This window comes from Ovis canadensis, chromosome 2, assembly GCF_042477335.2.
Source record: "Ovis canadensis isolate MfBH-ARS-UI-01 breed Bighorn chromosome 2, ARS-UI_OviCan_v2, whole genome shotgun sequence".
Lineage (NCBI taxonomy): Eukaryota > Metazoa > Chordata > Mammalia > Artiodactyla > Bovidae > Ovis > Ovis canadensis.
The window spans coordinates 14,297,800-14,321,176 of NC_091246.1; the positions used below are offsets into that span (position 1 = coordinate 14,297,800).

Genomic DNA, 23,377 nt, shown 5'->3' on the forward strand with positions numbered 1-23,377 from the left:
GTTTTTTTTTTCTTTTTCTTTTTTTATTTTTTTAATTTTAAAATCTTTAATTCTTACAGGCATTAAAGTGGTTTTAAAGGAGAATGAAGTATCTGAAACAATGATCTGATTAGGGCTATGATTTGACCATGCATGTGTCCGTATTAAGTCATTTCAGTCGTGTCTGACTCCATGAGTTTCCTTTAAAAAATTTGAAGTATGCGATCTCTCATTTTTTCCTTGCTGTGCAAGTGATACTAATTCCGTATGAATACAGCTAAGAAACAAAAACTTGTTAGAGACGGGTTGAAAAGTATCATAGGCTTAAAATCTGAAAGCATATCCTCTGGTTCACCTTCTCACTGAGGGCACATTATCCTACTTGGTCTTCCCCATCAGCTTTTGCTTAAACTTTTAGTGATAGTCACTTACTTCCTTTTTAGATTTGTTGTTGTTCAGTCGCTCAGTCGTGTCCAACTCTGTGCAGCCCCATGGACTGCAGCGCCAGGCTTCGCTGTCCTTCACTATCTCCTGGAGCTTGCTCAAACTCATGTCCATGGGGTCGATGATGCCATCTGATCATCTCAATCTCTGTTGCCCCCTTCTCCTCCTGCTCCCAATCCGTTTATTCGAAAAATTCATCATATTAAGCTGAAATATGTGGCTTCCTAATTTCCACCTGTGATTTCTGCTCTCAGAACTACAGAAAATTGTCTGTTGCCTCTCTCAGATGACATTTCCGCAGCTATTTGAAGATAACTGTTGAATCTTGTTATTTCCTTCTCTTTCCTAAGCTGAACAATTCCCCCCGCCCCCACACCCTGCACCTGTATCTGTATCTCCTGTATTGTAATTTCCATTTCTTTTTGCACTCTGAATTTTATTGCCCAGGTGATTTGATAGTGCAAGTCACTGAAACACTTTCCCTAATGTACTTTAACTAATAAGCATTCACACCAGTTCTACTTCTGATGAGCTATTCTCTTCCCATTCTGTATTTGCATAGCTGAGTTTTGAACCTAAAAGCAAAACTTTGCATTCCTCTCTATTAAATTTAATCTTACTTGGTTAGCCCATTGTTCTAGTTTCAGAATATCTTTTTGAATCATTTATATTCACTATTCCCAACTTTGTGTAATCTGCAAGTTCAACTAATACGCCTTCTAGTCTTTCATCTAAATTACTGACTGCGCATTTAATTAACAGGGCTGATTACGCTTGTGTCACATACCTCTAAAGACTATCCATTTGCCGAGGATCATTTTTAAAGAAAATTTCAAAAATTTGTAGTCATCAAGATCAGCTGTTTTTATTTTCCCTTGTGAATACTGGAGCAGCTTTTCCTCTTTATTTTTCTGGCACTACCCTTTTTTCTCCTTAACGTTAAGAAAGTAGATTCTGGACCCAAATCCTCAGGTTCTAATCTTGACTCACGTTTTAGGTGTGTTACCTTGGGCAAGTCACTTCTTTGAAGTCTCAATTTCTTTCATCTCTAAAATGAGAATGATAGCCATACTTATTTCCTGGGGTTATAAGGGTTAAGTGAGTTCATGTATATAATGTGTTAATATAGAGCAAGGCCTAGCCCATGGTAAGTGCTATATAAGTGTATTGTTACACACAGATTTTGTTCTGAGCTCTACCAGCCTATCTCAAAATTCTCTAAATTCCCAGGGTTAAATCTGTGTGGTCCTACAAGCTTGAACTTTTTTGAGGCAGCTGAGAAGACTCCTGAGAGTCCCTTGAACTGCAAGGAAATCCAACCAGTCCATTCTAAAGGAGATCAGCCCTGGGTGTTCTTTGGAAGGAGTGATGCTAAAGCTGAAACTCCAGTACTTTGGTCACCTCATGCGAAGAGTTGACTCATTGGAAAAGACTCTGATGCTGGGAGGGATTGGGGGCAGAAGGAGAAGGGGACGACAGAGGATAAGATGGTTGGATGGCATCACTGACTCAATGGACGTGAGTCTGCGTGAACTCTGGGAGTTAGTGATGGACAGGGATGCCTGGCATGCTGCGATTCATGGGATCGCAAAGAGTCGGACACGACTGAGCAACTGAACTGAACTGAATTGAACTGTAGGCTCACTTCCCATGTGCTCATACATCTGGGATTTTAGATCTCTTTAATATTTCATCTTACTAGTTGCTTGAAGAAGAATATTTTAGTGTCCTTTTCATTATAAAAGAATTAGTGCTTATTAAAGACAACTGGGAAATTACCGAAGAAGGAAAAACAAAATCTTATCACCTAAATACAACTTATTAGTACATTTCCTTCCCCCCACCATGAAATAGATATAATCCTGTCATATGTGTTTATTGTATTTTGCTTTTTCCTTAATATCTTAAGTTATGTAGTCTTTATTTAAAAAAGCCTGCTTTAATTGTTGCATAACATTTTATTGAATGAATCCTTCAGAGTTAACCATGTCCCAGTTATTGAAACTTTAGGTTATTAATTTTTCAAGGTCCTAAATTAGACGGTGATAAGATTTTTTTACATTTAACCCTTTTTCAGAATTTATTATTATTTAATAAGGTCCCCAAACAGAATTGTCAAGTCTGAAGCTATAAACATATTTTAGACCTGAAGAGTATTTTGACAGAGTTGATCAAAATAAAGTAGGAGGTAGTTTTTCCCTGTCTTTTGTAGTAACCATATCAGTTCTTTTTTCTTCATTCTCTGGGCTTCAGCTTAAAGTCCTTTCGTTTCGTTTTGTTTTAATTTGTCTATTTTTTTTCAAGGTTCAAGTTATTTTAATAAAATGTTGATGCTCGCATTTGTTCTAGCTTATGTATTCTTTCCATCTTTTGTGTGTGTTCTATTAAAGTATGAGGTTATTTGAGTTTCTGTGTCAGCTACATTGATGGTTTGTGAGTACTTCGAGTCATTTAGTTTTAGGGTGGGGAAAAACTGAGGAGGGGACTCTGGTTCACCTGTTCTTCTGTTCTCACATCTTCCTGTTTCTTTCTCTGGTAATACTTTTTTCAGCTATACTTCCTCAGCTGTGTGTAACTCTGGACTAGTTTTACACTTTCTGTTACCTAGGTTATTTCAGCAGGGTCACACTTCAGCTGCCTGCCTTCTTTTTAGCTTTCAAAAAGTTCTTTTTGTGGTAACAAGCATATTTTCATAGGTTGTAATTGAATCTTTTAACCTGCTGCTTTTTGGAAAGCTTCCTTTCTTTCTCTCTCTCTTTTTGGCCATTGTGTGGGTCTAACCACTGGACTGTCAAGGGAATTCCCACTTGTTTCCTCTTTTCTTTTGTAAGCATTAATCTGTAGAGAAAACTTTTAAGAATTCCACACAGTGAAGCTCTTAATTTAAATCCATGGCTTAAAAATTGAGTATCTTAAGTATCTTTGTGCATGCTGTAGCTTTTGAACTTAAATGAAACTGTATTTATGTATTTTTTGTTAAAGATATTTAATATCACTGCATGGGATTTTAATAATAACATTAAACAAACCTGTTTATTTCAAAACTTGATTTATCAAGGACAAGGAAGAGAAACTATGCCCTCTTCTGTTAGTACCACCAGCCATCATCCATGGTGTTGCCACAGCTCTCATGCTAGATGAGAGAGGCTTGCAAGTTCTGTATAATTGTATGCTTATTTCACATGTATATATTTTACAGCTTTGTCTGTATTTCATTTATTTAAGATCTGGACCTTGGTAGTTGGCTATGTGTTGGCTGTTTCATTCAAGTGGAATGCAAGCACTGAACGCTACTTGAGAGCAATGTCAATTCCTGTCTGGATTATATTGCTTTTTCATTTAGGTGGGTCTGTTTTTGTTTTTTTTTTTCCTAAGAAACTCTAGCTTAAGGTCAGTACTGGCTAACCATGTGAATGAAGGCGAATTTTTTGAAGTTTTACATGTTGCACTTAAAATTCTTTAGTCGTTTGAAAATGTTCTGGCTTAAACAGTCATTAATCTTGAATGAAAATGTTGTACTTTAAGATATCTTTTAATTATACGGAATGTCCATTTTCAAGAAGTTCTTTTAAGAATAAATATTGATATATCTTAAAAAGTAGAACACACTTGGACTATCCTGGCTGTTTCTGAGTGTCTTACTTAAGGAAGATATAGATAAGCAGTCAAAAATGATAAGAGGTGCTCAAAATCATGTGAGAGGAACTATTAAGGGAACCAAAGATGTTTACTCTCCATAAGAGCAAAGCAGTGGGGCTACAAGGGAGGGGAGAGGTGGAGATGGAAAGATATCAAATATGGAAGCCTATTTCACGTATTTGAAGGATTCTATGAAACAGTGGTTTAAACAGATCTCTAACCATTTGGGGCAAGTGTCAGAGCAAGGAGTAGCTTCAGAGAGACACGACTCTGTTTAACATAAAGGATGATCAGTGTCAGAGCTCTTAAAAATAATGAGTTCCCTGTTATTTGAGACCCTTCACTGTTATCTGAGAGGCTGCTACGATGTTGTAGAGTGATTTTTCAGGGACTGATTTATCTTTAAGTCTTAGTATATGGAAACATCAAGTTCTAATTTAAAAACAAAATTCAGTAACCTGGAGTAGTAGATAGCCTATTAGAAGTAGTTTTTAGAGCTGCTTATCGTTAGGAAAAAAACTAGAGTTGATTGGAAGTATGTCTTCCCTCAGAATCTGATAAGGAACAAAGCATAACTTTCTAGCTTGCTGACTTGGAATGCTAAAGGAATTTCTCAACAAGATCCCCTAATATCTGTTGGGATTCATTTTGAGTTTGGAGAAGGTAGAGGAGGGAGATTGGCAGGTATGTTCCTAAGGCTCTAGACCAGCTCAGGGAAATGCAAATGGCTTTTGATCCTTGGCCCTTGTTAGGTTACATTAAAGCTTTTCTCCGTGCTCCTGTGGGCTGTTTCACTCTTTCTTGAGAGGTAGAATTCACAGCCAGCTATTTTCAGGAGTGCAAGTCAGACACCATGACTTAAGGTTCTGTGCCTGATGCAGGTCATTCTGGGGTTAGATGTGGGGCTTGATGGTCTTAAACCCTGAATGTGCTTTAGAATGGACTTGATTCCTCAGGAATCATGCCCCTTAAAAGTAGACTCATTCTTCAGAGCAGGGCTGGATTTCCTGAGAGGAGCCCTGAATTGAGGTTTCCGCTGTCTGGTGGCCTTTAAAAAAATTTTTTTCCCCTGTGAAACTGTTGTGTTGTTCACATATTTTGCCGAATTGTTCTGTCAGTCTACTAAACTGAGTTTTTTAAAGGCAAGTGCTAGGTTTTTATTTCACTAAACATGTTGATTCTTAATAATTTGCAGCATCCTTGGCTGGCGCATGGAGAATTCCAGTATTCCTGGTTATTGTTTTCCTGATGTCTGTGGGCACCCTCTATGAAAAACAGAATGGAAAAGAGTCTTCTGGTAAGAAATAGGGCATACTGTTCATATTATTCTTAAGAAGTATTTGGGAGAGTAACTTTATTTTAAAAACATGCTGTGATGAACTGCTTTATTTTGGTGGTGTTTTCTGAACAGAAAATAAATTTGTTTAAAATATTTTAGATCGTTAAACTATGTCCCAACCCCCCTTTTTGCATTTTTAATTGAGGTTTAATTCACGTAACATAAAAGTTAACCATTTTAAAGTGGCATTTAGCACTATCACAGTGCTGTGCAGCCATTACTTCCATCTGATGGCACCCCACTCCAGTGCTCTTGCCTGGAAAATCCCGTGGATGGAGGAGCCTGGTAGGCTGCAGTCCATGGGGTCGCAAAGAGTCGGAGGCGACTGAGCGACTTCCCTTTCACTTTTCACTTTCATGCATGGGAGAAGGAAACGACAGCCCACTCCAGTGTTCTTGCCTGGAGAATCCCAGGGACGGGGGAGCCTGGTGAGCTGCCGCCTGTGGGGTCACACAGAGTCGGACACGACTAAAGTGACTTAGCAGCAGTTCATTTTCATCACCCCACAGGGAAGCCCTGTGCCCATTAAGCAGCTAGCCATAAAGTTGGGTTATTTATTTGAGATCTTTTTTTTTTTTTTTTGCTATAAACCGCCCTCTTAGAAGTGCTTTTGTACCCCGTAAGTTTTGATGTGTTGTATTTCTGTTTTCTTTGGGTCAAGATACTGTTTGATTTATTCTTTGATACATTGGTTAACCAGAAATATGTCACTTAATTTCCACATGTTGTGTCCTAACAACCCAATGCCAGATCCAAGGTTATGAATATTTACAGTCCCTGTAGATCTTGTATCCTGCAACTTCGGTGAATCTGTTTATTAGCTTGGATAGTTTTTGTGGCTTCTTTAGGATTTTGCATGTGTAGGGTCATTTCTCTGCATAGTTTTACGTCTTTTCACATTTGGATGCCTTTTATTTTTATCTTGGCCTCATTGCTCTGGCTGCAACTCCCACTACAATGTTGGATATACCCTCTTGTTTTAAAGATTATTTTTGAGATACCCTGGTTGCAAGTGACCTTTACCTAGACTAGTTTGTTAAAGGTAGTAATCACAGGGCTATTTGTGGCACTTTCGTGTATTTGTGCAGTTACTTTACAGAAGTTTTTAAAATTAAATCACCCTTTATTATTTGATAGTTGAGTAATGTCTGACAACTGTAAAACATCTTTTGTTCGTAAATATTTGTTTAGAGTTTTATAATAACTACCTGAAACAAAGAAATTTTACTTCTCTCTGTGACAGTGGAAAATAGGAAAGATTCTATTTAATTTTATATTTTGCTATCTAAGTTTTCTTTTTTCAACCTGTCTTCCTGTGGTTATCTGTCAAAGTAAACTTCCTGTTTTGGCAACTACTATAGAAAGTTTGGTGGTTTCCACTTGTTCCTCTGGTAAGCTTAGTTTCCCTTTTTCTCCTTTCCTCTAGTAGTGATTCAGACAGCTCTGCTTAACCCCTTGACAGATTTTTCCTTTTTTTTTTTTTCAACTGAGGTATATTTCACATACGTCATCATATTAGTTTTAGGTGTGCAACCCTGGTTCCATGCTTGTATATATCACCACACTGAATCTGGTTAACATCTGACACCTTACGTGGTTACCAATGAGGACTTTTAAGACCTACCCTCTTAGCAACTTTCACATCTACGGTAAGGTAGATTAACTTTAGTTAGTTAAGATTAACAATAGTCACTGCGCTGTACATTCTGTCTCTGTGACTTACTTATTTCGTAAGTGGACGTTTGTCCCTTTTGACTCTCTTCACTCATTGTTCCCACCCCCTGCCTCCAGCTCTGGCAGCCGCCAGTGTTCTCTGTGAGCTTGCTGTTTGTTTTCAGATTCCACATGTAAATGTGGTCGTACAGTATTTGTTTTTATCTGACTCATTTCACTTAGTATAATGCCCTCAAGTTTCATCGATGCTTTTGCAGTTAACAATATTTCATTCTTTTTTATAGCTGAATAATATTTGTGTGTGTGTGTGTATCATATTTTCTTTCTTTCTTTTCATTCAGTTCAGTCGCTCAGTCGTGCCTGACTCTTTGCGACTCCATGAACTGCAGCACGCTAGGCCTCCCTGTCCATCACCAACTCCCAGAGTCCACCCAAACCCATGTCCATCAAGTTGGTGATGCAATCCAGCCATCTCATCCTCTGTCGTCCCCTTCTCCTCTTGCCCTCAATCTTTCCCAGCATCAGGGTCTTTTCCAATGAGTCAGCTCTTTGCATCAGGTGGCTCAAGTATTGGAGTTTCAGCTTCAACATCAGTCCTTCCAATGAACACCCAGGACTGATCTCTTTTAGAATGGACTGGCTGGATCTCCTTGCAGTCCAAGGGACTCTCAAGAGTCTTCTCTAACACCACAGTTCAAAAGCATAAATTCTTCGGTGCTCAGCTTTCTTTATAGTCGAACTCTCACATCCATATATGACCACTGGAAAAACCATAGCCTTGACTAGACGGACCTTTGTTGGCACAATAACGTCTCTGCTTTTTAATGTACTGTCTAGGTTGGTCATAACTTTCCTTCCAAGGAGTAAGCGTCTTTTAATTTCATGGCTGCAGTCACCATCTGCTGTGATTTTGGAGCCCAGAAAAATAAAGTCAGCCACTGTTTCCCCATCTGTTTGCCATGATTAGTGGGCCCTTAAGTTTCTGTGTCTTGGCTATTCTAAATAATGCCACAGTGAAAATGGGGGTGCATGTCTTTTCGAGTTAGCATTCTTATGCTCTTTAGATATATACCCTAAAGTGAAATTGCTGTATCCTGTGCTAGTTCTGTTTTTACTATTTTGAGTACAATTTTGTCCCTTTGACTGCTTTTGTCCATGGCTAAGTAAGTATTTTATTGCAGTTATATGAATGAAGCAGGTCTAACCAAGCATTTCAGATAGATTTTCTCTTGTGTAAATTCTAGTCAGCTTGTGATGGCAGCCTAGGGAGCTGTGAGCACAGAGTTCCTAAGACCCAAGTTTTGAGCTTGGGAAAATAGACTATTTGTGTGATTATTATTCTCCCCCATAAACCTGGTAGTTGTGTGCCAGTATGCAAACCAGATTTCTGGTATTTGTATCCTAGCCTGTTACAAGAAAGGAAATCACAGACACAGAAAAATGTTGAGAGCAGATTTGGAAATGTCAGTTTTCCTTGTTTTATTCACTCATTCCAGCCTAATCAAGAATAGGTTATTCTTGACTTAGAATCCTTTTATGGACTTCTGCTGTAGATACTCCTCATCATAAAATACATTTGTTTAACTTTTTTTTTTTTAAAATTTCTGTGTACTTTTTCCCTCTTGCCCCTAGAACCTTGTTTTTGTAGGCATCAGAACTCAGGCCGTGTCGGGCCAACCTTTCCCTTCTTTATAGCCCCTCCCTCCTGCAGATGTCACTGTAATATAGTAGGTGCGGCGAGGCCTCAGTTACTGCCAGCATACGCGTTTATTCCTTCTGCTGTTGCATTGTAGGACTTGCTCTTGTATCTTCATCACCTGTGTAAGCATTTTCCTTTGTGTCTTCTGAGCTTTGAATCTTGTGCTGGTTTATACAGTCTGTGATTCACTGGATTCACAGACTTAATCCTTTGAATGTCACCAGACTTCAAAGCATGAATTTGTTTAGGGCCCAGATCCAGAAAACTCTTCTTATGGATCATTTCTGAGTTAGTTTCAGTGGTTCTTTCTGAACCCAGGGGCCCTACTCAATGCTTTTTTTTCTTAGACCTTAAGGGGCACTTACTTGATATTTCTTGGAACCCCAAGATAATGTAGGGAAAAAATGTTAAGTGTCTATCATATTTTCCAGTGTACTATCTTTTTTAATCCACAAACAAAACAACACCCCCTCCCCAACCTTACAAAATAAGTATCTACATTTTTTGGGGTGAAGACATTTAATAATAGGTTAACTGACTTGCCCATAGTCCCACAGGTGACCCCTCGAGCTAAAATTTGAATCCAGTTCATTGGCTCTCACCTACTCCCCGTGTGCTTTCCTTTCACCTCTGACAGTCATCAGCCCGCCTGAAACAGTATCGACTGATCGCTGAGTGGTTGTCTCTCTCGCCCTCAGTTGCAGTTGCCCATTCCTTCAGTCTTGATGTTGGCCCTGGTGGCTCACTGCAAGTATAGCACCTGGTTTCTCTGCCTCCTGGGTCTCTGAAGTCCTACCTGGCAGAAGCCTGGGATCCAGCTTTGGTGTGTTCCCTGGACCTGGGAGAGTAGAGGGGCATGAGCAGAATTGTCTCCTGTGGGTGAGGCCCCATTAGGCTCTTAAAACCTGCCATCTCTCTTAATTTTCTTAGTACTCCAGTATGATTAGTATTATGTTTGTGGGACTTCCCTGGTGGTCCAGTGGTTAAGAATCTGCCTTGTAATGCAGGGGACGCAAGTTCAGTCACTGGTCACGGAACTAAGACCCTACATCCTGTGGGGTACCTCAGCCCATGCTCTGTAAGTAGAGCCTGTGCGCCACAGCTAGAGAATCTGTGAGCCCAAAGAAAAGATCCCACGTGATCCAACAAAGATCCTGCAGGCTGCAACTAAGACCTGATGGAGCCAAATAAGTAAATGAATATATTTTTTAAAAAGTATGCTTGTTTTACTGGAGAAGGAAATGGCAACCCACTCCAGTGTTTTTTCCTGGAGAATCCCATGGACAGAGGAGCCTGGCGGGCTACAGCCTGTTCATGGGGTTGCAAGAGTCAGTCATGACTTAGTGACTAAACCACCACCACCCCCATACTTGTCTTACAGATGAAGAAAGCTGGCCATTTACTATGAATATGAGAAGTGCTTCTTCAGCAGCTAGGCAGACAAACATAAGATGTATCTTAAATACCTGGACGCCCAGGATGAGATGTACAGACAGTTACACCTGGGCCTGCTCCTCCTGGGATTGCTCATTGTTTATGAGTGACCAGAGATAATCTTGATAAGGAAGCCTTTCCTTGTCACCTTGTTGGGGATAGCATGTGATATGAAGAAACAAGTGTTGTCCAGTTAAGCCCAAATTGGAAAAAGAAAAAGAGTAAACTAAATTTTCTTACTGCTTATCTGTCCTTCCTCAATTCAGTTACGTAGACCGGGAGATACTCCTAGTGGTCCATATCCAAGCTCTTATTGCAGTGAAGTGGTACTAGAAGCCACTGAGGAGGAGATGTATTTTCCACACTTGTGATGGAAACAGAAGCCGTCTTCAAGGGGAACTTTATTTACATGCTGGGAAGAGTCTACTTGATATAAAGGGCCTCCTTCCAGTAAGCATCTTTGGAGGTATTCCCGGAAACTTCAACTAGCCCTGTGAAAGAGAAAAAATTAGATCCAGTTTCTCCTTATTTAGACCGCTTCCAAATATATTTGCCTCTGTTATTAAAAAAGCAGTTATTCTGCCCATGGTTGATTTAGCCATATCTACAGATATCTGAACATGTGATGTTTTTCTTATATACCAGACCATGAGTTTCTGTCCGCTGGTGCTAGGCTGCTAATGTGGGTGGCTTGCTTATTTAGATTTGTGTGGGTTCCTGCCCTTTGGGCTTCCAGTTAATACTGGCCCAGTCCCTGGGTGGATTGACACTTGAAACCTTGGATGCTCTTTCCTTTCTTTGTTTATAGTCCTTGAGTCTCAAGATTATGTTCCCTCCGTCTGTGTGCTTATTTTTAGCTAGGGCTTTTTTCCCAGTACCATGACTGCCTAGATGCTCAGTCCTGGCATTCTTCTGTCTAGTTTATCAATTCTCTGCCCAAACCCTTGGGGTTTTTGAAATGCAGAAGGATATTACTAGACAAAAGTCATTTAAGTACATATCTGTTCGATGAGTAAGAGCAGTTGCCAAATCTTACATCCCTAGTTTTCAAATCTGCTGATTTTCTGTGTGTGCTGTTCCTTTTGCTGCTTTGTGGAGTTTCAGGCATTCTGAAACTTTGCTGAGTCCTTTGTGTGTTAACTAAGATGATACTGCATTGTGTTCATTAACTTAGCTAAGATTTATTAAATATTTATTGTATATTTTAGTGACATCAGCAAGTTGAAGAAAGAGTTTTTAAGCCCTAGTTGTGAGGATTTAATCTGTTGGTCTTAACTTTTCCTCAAGCTTTTTAGTGCTGATTGTATGGTAAGATGTTTTTCACAACTCTGGAGATCTAAAAATGTAAGGATAAGACTTAGGGAAATGGCTGTAATATAAAGCAGAAAGGGGATGAGAGGTGCAGGCAAATACTATAGGAGTGCTAGTGGCTTTGCTTGTAGTTTATCCTGTTAAAGCCAACAGTGTTGATATAGATGATGGTGACGATAGTATCATTTATTGAGTCAATTTCTGTTAAGTCCTGCCTACCAGGCATTGTTCTAAGCACTTTTTAGGTATTGTTTCAGTTAACTCTCACATGAGATAGGAATTTACATACGCTACATTTGACACTTGAAGAGACTAAGGCACCTAGATCCTAAGTCACCTGCCTGTTGTCATCCGACAGATAAGGGCTAGAGCTGAGGTTTGCACCCGGGCGGTCTTGCTTCCTCACTGTGACCCCAGTCACTGAGCTGCCCGGCCTCTGCATAGTCAGTATGAGCCCTTCCGTCCTCGGCTCCCATGTCCTCCTGCATCCCCCTGTCTCTCCGCCCTTATCATTGGACCCTGTGTCTCATGCTCATTGGACTTCTTAGAGATCTCTGAATAGTACACTCTGCTTGTTCTTGACTTTGTGTCTTTACACTTGGTTTTTTTGTCTTCCAGGAAAACTTTTCTACCTCGGTCCTCTAAGAGACCAGCTTCTTCGTTTCTCCACAAGACGAACTTGTTCTGTCATCTTTATCTGGCTACCTTATGTAAATGGACTTCAAGGGTGGCATCTTTTACCATTCTTGTTAGATAGTCCCTTTGGAAACTCTTCCCTGACCTCCCAAGCAGGGGAGGTCAAACATTCTACACTTCCATCCAGCTTAGCTCTTAACATGCGGAATCATAACTCATAGTTTAGTGTGGGACTGAGCTTGAGACTACTTAGTCTCTCAGCCCAGCACGTAGCCTAGTCACCTGCTTGTGAATGAATGCTTGTTGCTGTTTAGTTGCTGAGTCATGTCCAACTCTTTGGGACCCCGTGGACTGTAGCCCACCAGGCTCCTCTGTCCATGGGATTTCCCAGGCAAGAATCCTGGAATGGGTTGCCATTTCCTTCTCCAGGGGATCTTCCCTACCCAGGGCTCAAACCTGCATCTCCTGCATTGGCAGACGGATTCTTTATCACTGAGCCACTTGGGAAGGCGACTGAATGTTTAGTGGGGGTTGAGAAGTATACAGTTCAGTTCAGTTCAGTCACTCAGTCGTGTCTGACTCTTTGCGACCCCATGAATGGCAGCACGCCAGGCCTCCCTGTCCATCACTAACTCCCGGAGTTCACTCAGACTTGCCCATCAAGTCAGTGATGCCATCCAGCCATCTCATCCGCTGTCATCCCCTTCTCCTTTACACCAATGTACAAATGCCCAAATGGGGTGGGTTTTTTCAGCTAACCTGAAAGCCCGTATTTGAGGAACTGTAAAATGATCTTGTTATTTTGGAGCTACCTAACCACCAAGGGACTTCTTGTCAGTCTCTCAAAGATGACTCACCACTTCATCTTTCTCCCTTGTGAAGGGTGGGTGTAGTGATTGAGGGCCTGGGATTAGTCTTCAGTCTCATGAGAGAATTCTTCAAGTTTTGACTGGAAGCATTTCTCCCTTTATCGTGCTGTCCCAGGCCATTAGTCATTAGGTGTTCCCAACCTTTGCTCTTAAGTGGAGCCCAAGAAATCTTTTGTGGGCACCCAAGAATCTAAGACCTCTCGAGTCTCTGGTGTAATCAGTGTGTGTTAAAGATTTCTGTTTGACAGTCTGAAAAGCACTTTGATGTATCTAAAATCTCCATCCATTTCCCCCACATGCGTTCTGTCTGATCATAATCTGGAATCTTGGGGGATCATGGTTGCATCCTTTATTATTTCATCACCAAATCCGGTCAGCGTTGACTATCTCTTGTCTCTTCAATGCGGCTACTTTTCCCAGCTTCTTCCCTGTTAACCAGTGCAGACCATGCTGTCATCCTGTCTTGCCTGTAGTGTTGCAGTAATGCATCTTCCTATACCCCCTCCTGGTCTTCTCTAATCTGTTCTTGATCAAACAGTAAGAACGATCCTTTTGAATCCCTAAAACTGATTATTTACAGAGTTGGGAGATGTGGCCATAAAAGGGCAACATAAGAGATCTTTGCAGTGACGAAACTTCTGTGTCTTGTATCCACGCTGACACTCTGATTGTAGTAATGTGCTACAGTTTTAAAAGATATTACCGTGGTGGGAAAGGGGACACTGGATAAAAGATAGACAGGATCGCTCTGTATTATTTTGTAAGACTGCATGTGATGTTACAATTATCTCAGTAGTATTTCAATAAAAAAAAAAAACTCTTCAGTGCTTTCCTACTCCTTTGGGATAAAGACTAAAGTCGTTTAGTATGGTCTTCTGTGACTTTCATCATCTGGCTTGCCATCTCTGTGTTCCAGACACACTGGCCTTTCAGTGTCTTCAACATGCCAGCTTATTCACTTACAGCCTTCTTATTCTCTTCCTTCTGTCTAAAAGATTATACTTTCCTTTGGTTAGTTCCTCCTCGTCTTTTGTATATCAGCTTCATTTTTATTTCTTAAAGAAAGGCTTTTTCCTGATTTCCCAAACTAAGTCAGATTTCTTCAGTTAGGAACTCATAAAATACCCAGTATTTTTCCTTTATGGCAGTGATCATAATTTGTATACATTTGTTTATTTGTGTGGTTCTTTGATTCGTATTTATCTCTTTCACCTAACTCCTTTGGGGCGGGGTCTGTATTTTTATTCTCAGCTTTCAATACAGTGAGTAATGGAAACATGTATGAGACGAAAGATACTGTCTTTCTCTCTCAGCCCTTTTTCTCTTTTCAGCATCAAAACAGCCCTTAAGATACCGATGCCAGGAGAATAGGTCCCAATCCAGATATCTAATTTATGCTCTTCCCAGATAATAACTTTGGATTTCTCTTGTTTTGTCTAAAATAAGCCTCTTTCAGGTTACGAAGACATTTACTAGAGGAGGGATAGGATGTGACTGGGCAAGATGGGTGCTCTTGCTCCTGAGAGCTGAATCTACCGAAGAGCCATCTCAGGCACTGCCTGCTTACCTGTGAGAGGTGGCCAGCCTTGGATTTGTTGGGTATATGAAGTTTATCTGGAGCTGTAATTCACTGACCTTCTGAAAGTCATGGCTCTTTTCATTGGCCTGGCAGAACTTTACGTTGTCACACTGAATATCAGCCTACTGAAAGGTCCCAGCTGTATGAATGTGGGCGTATGTATGATTTGGTGACTAAGAACGCTTGTTCTTAGTTGGGCAATGGAATTCATGCCAACTAGTCTTAATAGAAAGGGGTATTGGTCAGCATAAAGAATTTGTACACACAGAATTTTTGGACAGATCAGACAGTTGAGCTTGGACCTGACATGCAGAAGCAATGCAACCAGGAGAAATGCTCAGCAACACCCAAGGACCGTCTGAGCAGAAGTGCCACGTAGTGTTGCTGCTGCTGTTTGCCACAGAGCCGGAGATCAGACGGCAGAACCTCTGGAACGTCTGCTAAGTTCCTGCAGGAAAAACACGTGTCTCCATGACTGTGTTTGACATGAGAGCTTCCAAATTACAGTGAGTTGCTGAGGGCTTCCACGTCTGCACAGGCGTGCCTGCACTGGTATCCACTACATCACAGGTGGAGCGATGGCTGCAAAGGAGTCCAGGCAACAGTCTTTAGCTTTCCAGTCTCTAGGTACAGGAATGCACACTGGAACCAGGCGTTGGGTGAGCTAGTCCACATCGCCTGCCATAGCACATTAAAGGCTGATCGTTACATAGACCTCATTGAGTGTGAATGTGTTCCTGGATCTAGGTTAAACTTGGTTTACACCTGTTAGATACTTAACACGAGAACCTAGATTGTGAAACGGGGTAGTGATGATCTTCTAGATTTTCAGGTGGTAGATTTTGTCTGTGATGAATTATGGACTTTATAGATATTCAGTTGACCCCTGCACCATGTCAGGGGTAGGGGCAGTGACTCCCCCATGCAGTCAACTGTGAACTCCTATCTCTGCTTCAAAAAGGAATTGATAAATGACTCACCCAAAAGCAGGAAGCTGAAACAGCCTGGGTAGAATCGGAATTCAAATCCTAGTTCCACCTGTGATCTCTCATTGAACAAAAGCTTTTCCTGATACTTAAAGATCTGTGAAATGAAAATACAGATATTATAGTTATTGGGGAAAAAACCCACATATATGTGGACCTGCACAGTTCAAACTCACGTAGGTCGAGGATTGATGGGACATGATTTTGTGTGAGACCCATACATTTGCATATTCAGTCATGAAATGTTGTTATTGAAAACAAGTATGGGCTCTTTTGGACTTCCCATTGGCGCTAGTGGTAAAGAACTGCCTGCCAGGGCAGAAGACATAAGAGATGGGGGTTCGATCCCTGGGTCGGAAAGATCCCCTGGAGGAGGGCATGGCAACCCACTCCAGTATTCTTGCCTGGAGAATCCCATGGATACAGTAGCCTAGTGGGCTACAGTCCATAGGGTGTCAGAGTCGGACACGACTGAAGCGACTTAGTATGCACGTGGGCTATTCCATACTGTACTAGGAGTTATTAATACAAAGGAAAGTAAGTCTGCATTCAAGAAGCTCATAGACTTGGTGTGGCAGTGTTTTTCAGCAGAGATGTACATTAATATAAGCCTGTGAAGTGAAAGTACAAGTGTGGCATTTCGTGTTTATGTCTATCTTCCACATGCACCAGCATCAAGTTCCCAAATGAGAGAGAGCGAGAATCCAGAAACTTGCCTTTTTAGCAGACTTTACTGTTGACTTTTAAGTGCTGTCTCTTGATGAAGAACCACTGGTCTAGTGGGTCAGTAATAACCATTTTGTTTTATTGCTGTTGAAAAACTAAGGACTGTGTTTCAGTTTGCAAGTTATTTTACATTTTTTTTTATTGCCTTTAAAAAGCTTTTTAACTGCATGCTTGTTTTACAGGAGCAGAGTTACCAGGACAAGTTATCTCCATGGCAGCTTCTACTCTAGCAACCTTGGCCATCTCTATCACAGGGTATGAATCAAGCACTGAGGACCACACCTCTACCCAGCCTGCAGGTGACTGGTCTTGTGAGAATGCGTTCAGAATCATTCTGGAAAATGGAATGTACATAGAGCATAAAATTAGGAGAGACACTGGCATCACAAGATGCTACTTACTGGTCCTTCATTTTTCTCTCTGGTTCCTATTTTTGCACTTTTTCCCTTCTATCTTTGTTTTCATGTATCACTTTTTTCATTCATTTAATTATTTATCTTCTTAAGTTTCTTATCTTGATTCTTCTTTCCTTTTTTTTTCCTAAAGGGCTTTTCTTATTTTTCTGTCATTCTTTCTCACTGTCCTTTCATTTTATTTTCCTTTTCTTAAAGACCCATTTACTTTCGTCTATATTTTCCCCTACTTAAGTCCTTTAATTTGCCATTTCTTATACAACTGTCAATTCTCCTCCATTGTTCTGTTTTGCTCTCTTTATGTTGCATTTTTTGGTCATTGTTCCTTTTCTCCATCTCTTTCTTTTGATTTTGATTTTCCATCTTCCAGTCATTCATTTCTCTGGCATTTTTTGCTTTTCTTCTTAAAGTTTGCTTTGCATGCCTCTTGCTGTTAGTACATTGACTGTTTGCCTTAAAACAGAATCCTCTAGTTATTTTGGACACAGAGCTCCTGTGAGATCCAGCTAGTAGTTTTATACCAAACTCACACAGAATTCAGGAATGTAAAGGTCTTGTCTGTCTGTGCCAAGAGGCCCATTAGTGCCGGAGGTTTGAGAGTTAAGGAATTGTTTTCATGAGCTCTCCTGGAAGAACTCACTTTAGAGAAGTCTTAAAAGAAGGGGTCAGCTAAGAAGAAGGCATTTCGGATAGTAGGAAAACTTACTTTTCGTACACATTAAATTATGTTTTCAGAGTAGAGGGGGGATGATGTTTTGGTCATGGACTTAACTATTCTTATGAATATCTGCCACATTCAGCAACATAAAGTTTCCAGATTAGGAAGACATTCAGAGAGCAAACAGAAGTGTGTTATAATTAGCTTGATGTTTAGCCCCAAACCTCTGGGTAGAATGTTAGTTTTCATGAGATGAGCTGACTTAAACATGGTCCTAGTTACATCAGTAGTAAAAATGTACTCACAGCTAAGCATCATTACAAAAAACAAAAAAAAAACAACAAAAAAAACACTAAAGAAATTATAGTAAAGCACTCACAGGGCTATTTTGGGGTTACTTATGAAAGTTATGAAATAACAGGGAAGGCATTCTTAGAATAAAGACTTAATGAGTACCTTCTACATGTCAGGTAATATTTTTTTGCACTAGGAATTCAGTGGAGGGGAGAGCAAGACAGACAAGGTCTTATTTCTCCTAGAGTCGGCATTCAACTGAAGGGAGAAAGTGGGAAAGGTTCTGAGTGGAAAATGATACAACTGTGTAAAACTGTATAAAGAAAATGGGGTAAATAGGGTGTTGAAATTAAGGGTGTTTGTGTTTTTTTTTAAATTTACCTAGACTTTAAGAAATATGATATACTTTTATTATTAACTTTTTTTAATAGAAGGCAAAATATAGGTTTTAGGATCTTAATCATTTCCATCATTGTGATGTATTCTGAGTAATAGTGAAATATAGCAATAGTTGCATTGTTAGAAAGCAGTGCCTTATGAAATAATTCAGTGTGATATCCTATATTTGAAGATTCATTCACTCCCAGCAACCTGTTATTTTTTAATATTTCATTCTAAGAGAAAGATACGCTTCAAAGCCCTGGGTTCTTGTAAGAGCAGCTGGTCCCATTTAGATAAAATGATGCTGGAAAGCCATATTGTTTCAGAAACACATATAAATACATCTACAATAAAGTTAAAAGAGAAGGAATTTTTAGGTAAAGAATTCTGTATGTTAATATTTATCGCTTTATATGGTTTGAGTAATTTTCATGGGCTAATTATAAATCTGTTACTTTGTCATGTGTTTTTCTTTAGTTTTTTTTAAATCTAAATGCTACATATATATAAATAGAAATGATAAATATGTCATAAAAAACTTGACCAGTGTAAAATATATAAAGTAAAAATAAACCATTTCTCATACTCAATCCTATCTCTCAACAAACTTAAGTTCCTTAGATGTAAACACTGTCAGTGTTAATTCTCCACACCTTTTTTTTTTAAATTATATTTGCAAGCATACATCCGGGTCTTATTTTCTTTTTTAACCCAGTGTAATCATGCTATCTTAGTACATCTTGAAGGCTTGAACCAGGCTAGCCTAGCTAATTGCTCTGTATTACTATTTATTAATGTGGACCAATATGTAGTTGTTTTTTTTTTTTTGCTTTTCCTCCTCAGGGACAGAAACCATGGACAGGGGAGAACCCCCTCCAGCACTGTCCTCATCTTCTTCACCCACCTCCCCTACACCAACTCTGGGCAGACAGAGATCTGAAGTTGGAACGTTTCTTAGGAAGAAGAAAACTAGTGACGTCTACTTTGTGTCTCTCCTCTGGGCCATCGTCGGAGTCCAGATCTGGTCAAACCTGTGGATTGTACAGTTGCTGCCAGTGCCTATTGCAGGTAATTGGTTAGTGATGATCTTGTCTTGCCTTTGAAGATTTTTTTTCTTTAATTTGTGGATTTTTTTTTTAATGTTTGAGATAACTTTACTATCTTTTTAAATAAAAAGGAGGAGTAGGCTGTGAACATGATGGCCCCCACAAAGTTTTTACAACTGTAATTACCCTGGACTTATTCTCGAGACCGTAGGAACTTTCTTCCTAGGACCTCTCCAGAGGTTTAAAAATGCTGATGAAGGAATTGTTGACCTGGCATGTAACACTGAGCTCATGGTTCAAAATAGTAAACTGTGAACTGTTAGATTACAAGGCCAGGGCTAAGGACACAGAGCTCCCTGGAGTTAGGGAAATCATAGGGGCTGGGACCAAATTATCTAGGGTCCAAACGTCAAGACAACCCTCACAGATAAGTAGCACTTCTTTCCAGTCCCTCCTTCTTAGTTGGCTTTTAACCCCTGTTTGTTTAACCCCTGTTTAAAGGGAAACCACACTACCCTCCTGCAGAGGGGTACCTTCATATTATAGTTTGAGTAGTTCCCACTGAAATCATGTAGTGTACAGCTGTTTGTAACAGCCCTGGTTGCTACTGAACCCTGGTGAAAGATTCAGATGTACAGAGCATCAAGAAGAGAAATAGAAATACAAATGAAAATGTTACCCTGTGGGGGTATAAAATTATGATGTGTATGGAAAACCTTCTACTTATCTGGTGAGTACACATCAAACATCTAAGGAACAAAATTTGGCAAGAGCAGCTATAATAGCCAAAGAGACAAGGACAGGTCAGAGGTTAGTATGCTTTATCCTGGAATGGTACAGTGTGAGGGGCCAAGACTGTAGTCAGTGAAATCCTCATGATCAAGGTATCTAACGTTTGTATGGGCTTTGAATCCCTGGACCCCTTCAAGGATTCAGACTTCACAGAGAAGGTGGGAGATAGGTAGGTGGAGATTGTGTGGAAAGTGTCCCAGTTCTATCAATCTGGAATATTTTGAACTTTCTTCCTTCCCTCCTCCATTAAACAAAAACAAAACCTATAATCTTTATTTTAGCACTGGCTTTCCTGTTTTAGGAAGGTTTTGTGAAACCGAACCTGTTTGTAATCGCTGTCTTTTGTGTGTGTGTATTTCTCACCTTCCTCACAGTCTGGGTACTCAAAAAGCTTGTTATTCACTTTGGCGTTGTGAACTTCCTGGAGAAGCGCTGCGCTGTGTGGTGGGAGGCCACAGAGCGCTTTCTGAAGGAGCGGCAGCAAGCCCTGGCCCCATGGCCGATCATCGGGCTTGCGAAGTTCTTGTTAAAAGTTGATAGCAAGGTACTGTATTTTCATAACTTGAGCTGCTTTCAAATAGAGCTTATGCATTTCGTTGTCTAAAAGATTCCATTTTATGGTATATCAGTATTTACGTTGTTCTTGCTAATAACACATTTAATGTCTAACTGATGAAATTTAGAGTGATGGATGGGATAGAGGTAGTTTGAATTAAGTGTTGTGTAAGTATTTTTACTATTTAAAAATGAGGGAAAAGGAGCACCTAGTTCAACTCTCAATTTATAAGGACCAAATTGAAATCTAGAGGGGTTAAGTGACTTGCCTAAAGTTATATAGCCAGGTGTAGCTCAGTTCAGTGAATAATTTTGGATAATTCTCATGTGTCAGATAGGATAAGTTTTAGGGAAAACCAGATGAATCCTGGAAAACTAGGTACAGAAGCTCTGTTTTAGTGGGGAGACAACAATCCATTAAAATGTAAAGGCTGTGCTAGTTTCAGAAGCTGATGTTAGGAGCATAGTCTCTGAATTCAAACTTCAGATTCAGATCCCAGTTCTCCTGCTCATTAGCTCTGTGATCCTGGATGAGTTTTGTAACCCTTCTGTGCCAATGAATAAAGTATAATAGCAAGTATATCTCACAGAATGGTAGGGAGGGTTCAGTGAGTTATTACATGTTCAGTTCCTAGACTGGGATCTGGTACACTGTAAGCTCTCTAAGTGTTAAGCCGTTGTTATAATTTGAGGGGAGAGGTGTGTACAGCATACAGTGGTAGTACTGAGCAAGAAATGAAATGACTCACTGTTGATGAGCAGTGGGAAAGGTGATACCAAAGCAAATTTTGATGCACTGCCAGGAGTTTATTAGAGAGGCATGGCAAGAAGAGCGGGTAAATGGAGCAAAGGGTACAGGGACTCCCACAGAGTGAGTTCTTAGTGAACAAAGTGGGATATGTGAAATGGTGATTAGTGGGAGGCAGAGCTGGAGAGTCAGGCAGGACTGGATTGAGAACACCTTTTTGTGTGCCGTGCTGTGCAAGCTGGACTTTATCACAGGGCTGGTGACTACTTTTACTTTTAACAGGTCCATCCGTGGCTTAAGGTTGGAAAACACTGTTGGATGAAGCAAATGTAGATAGAGACAAGAACAGTATCTGGAGTTCATGTGAGGGGGAGGAAGTCAAAGGAGGTGCAGGGGGTACATATGTTTAAGAGATTGCTTGGTTGTCTTCCAGAAAGTCTGCTAGTTTTAATTCCCACCTCAGCAGCATATGAAAATGCCCATTTCTTTGAACTCTTGCCGGTACTCAACATTATGGTATAACAAAGTCCATTTTAGTTTTGTAAAAAGAAGTATCTCAGTGTTGCTTTAATTTGAAAATTTTAAAAATAACAGTTGAGTTGACCATTCTTTTATTTGCTTCTTGGCTGTTTATATTTTTCTTTTTTAATTTGCCTATTGTGTGTGTGTGTGTGACTTTTGTGACCATGATACGTGGCTTGTGGGAATCTTAGTTCCCTGACCAGGGGTTGAACCTGGGCCCTTGGCAGTGAAAGTACAGAGTTCTAATCACTGGACCACCAGGGAAATCCCTGCCTATTGTGTTCTTATTAATTTTTTTCAATTTTTAAAATAAGAATCTAGGACTTCTCACAGATTTCAACATGTTTATCACATCTCCCTGATTAAGGTGAAGTTTTATCTTATTAGAGCAGATTTATCGCTTCAAGCTGTTTAAAGAGGGTGACTCTTACACAGTTAATTTCTTTGTCTTACCACTATCAGATGGCGTAAAAACTAAGTCCTATTTTCAGTGTTCCCATATACTTGTACTGGGAACACTTCATTTAGGACAACTGTATAGTTGTGTTGGTTGAAATTCCAGGGGCATCAAAAAGCATTTGTTAAGGGTTAGTCTTGTAAAAGTTTGTCATTTTTATTCTAATTTATATGTCAGTCTGCTGTTCTTCAGGAAGAGAGACAGTAAAATGAATAAAACTAGCATTTTCTGTTACATATGATACATATCAGAAAAAATGGGTATCACAAATGAATATTTGTTCAGTTATAATTGATGCCAAAATTATGTTTTATGTATAATATATATGGGGGTCCTGCTTTGGGGAATAAATCCATTTTCTGTGTTTCTATTTAATTTCAATTGATTGGGGCCAACGTTGAAATGATCCATCTAGAGAAGGTTGTTCGAAGTGTGTGTCCAAACATGTACTAGGTGTGCTAGGAATAACTGCAAAGAGCATTTAGTCATTCAGATGAAATTAAGCTTTTTAGTCTTTATGCTTTTTATATCACTAATAATGCTTTAAATCCTATGTTTGCTGATTTTTATTTTATGTGACCATTAACTAGCATTAGTTATTATAGTGCTAAATATTGTGAGGTGTAGATGAGGTAAGGCCTATGTGAAAAAACAGCAGGATATTGCATACATAGAAAAATGCATGCCTAAAAAATTGGAAATGGAAGAAAACGCGCCTAATATGATCAGAATCTTAAATATGTCTCCTTTTTGGCCAAGTGTTCACTGTTCCAAATGAGCACTGAAATGTTTTACTCTAGGAAACGTAAAATAAGTGCTATTATAAAGCTGCAACTACAAAGTTCAATGAAAATGTAGTGTGTGAACAGGAGTTAGTTTACATAGGGACTGAAAATCCTTTTAATGCATGGTATGTGAAAAATCTTAATCACCGCTTTGATCTTTGGAATTTGGTATGAAAGTTTAAGCCTGTAAACATTCAGGTTATCTTTATGTACTTTTGATCATTGAATTTCGAACAAAGTTTGTGGTTATCATCATTTCAATCGTGGGTCTTAAAGGAATACTACATTCACTTGATTTCGAAACTTTGTTAAAGCATTTCAGTTTTTTTCCCAGTTTTTCCTTTGTCTGAGATAATTTCCTCCTCATGCTCTCAGTGACTCTCTCTTCTTTTCATACTGTTACTGCATTCT

The 23,377-nt window shown here is 39.7% G+C and overlaps 1 protein-coding gene across 2 annotated transcripts in view; it reads left to right on the forward strand.

Moving 5' to 3' along the window:
• Positions 1–23,377, forward strand: part of TMEM245 (transmembrane protein 245) — a 79,658-nt gene that overhangs the window by 5,236 nt on the left and 51,045 nt on the right. For both annotated transcript variants that reach the window (XM_069575500.1, XM_069575499.1), the window contains exons 2-6: positions 3,649–3,766; positions 5,258–5,359; positions 16,498–16,614; positions 18,905–19,129; positions 20,274–20,443. In XM_069575500.1, coding sequence (XP_069431601.1) covers positions 3,649–3,766; positions 5,258–5,359; positions 16,498–16,614; positions 18,905–19,129; positions 20,274–20,443 — 732 coding nt within the window. The remainder of the gene's footprint in view (positions 1–3,648; positions 3,767–5,257; positions 5,360–16,497; positions 16,615–18,904; positions 19,130–20,273; positions 20,444–23,377) is intronic.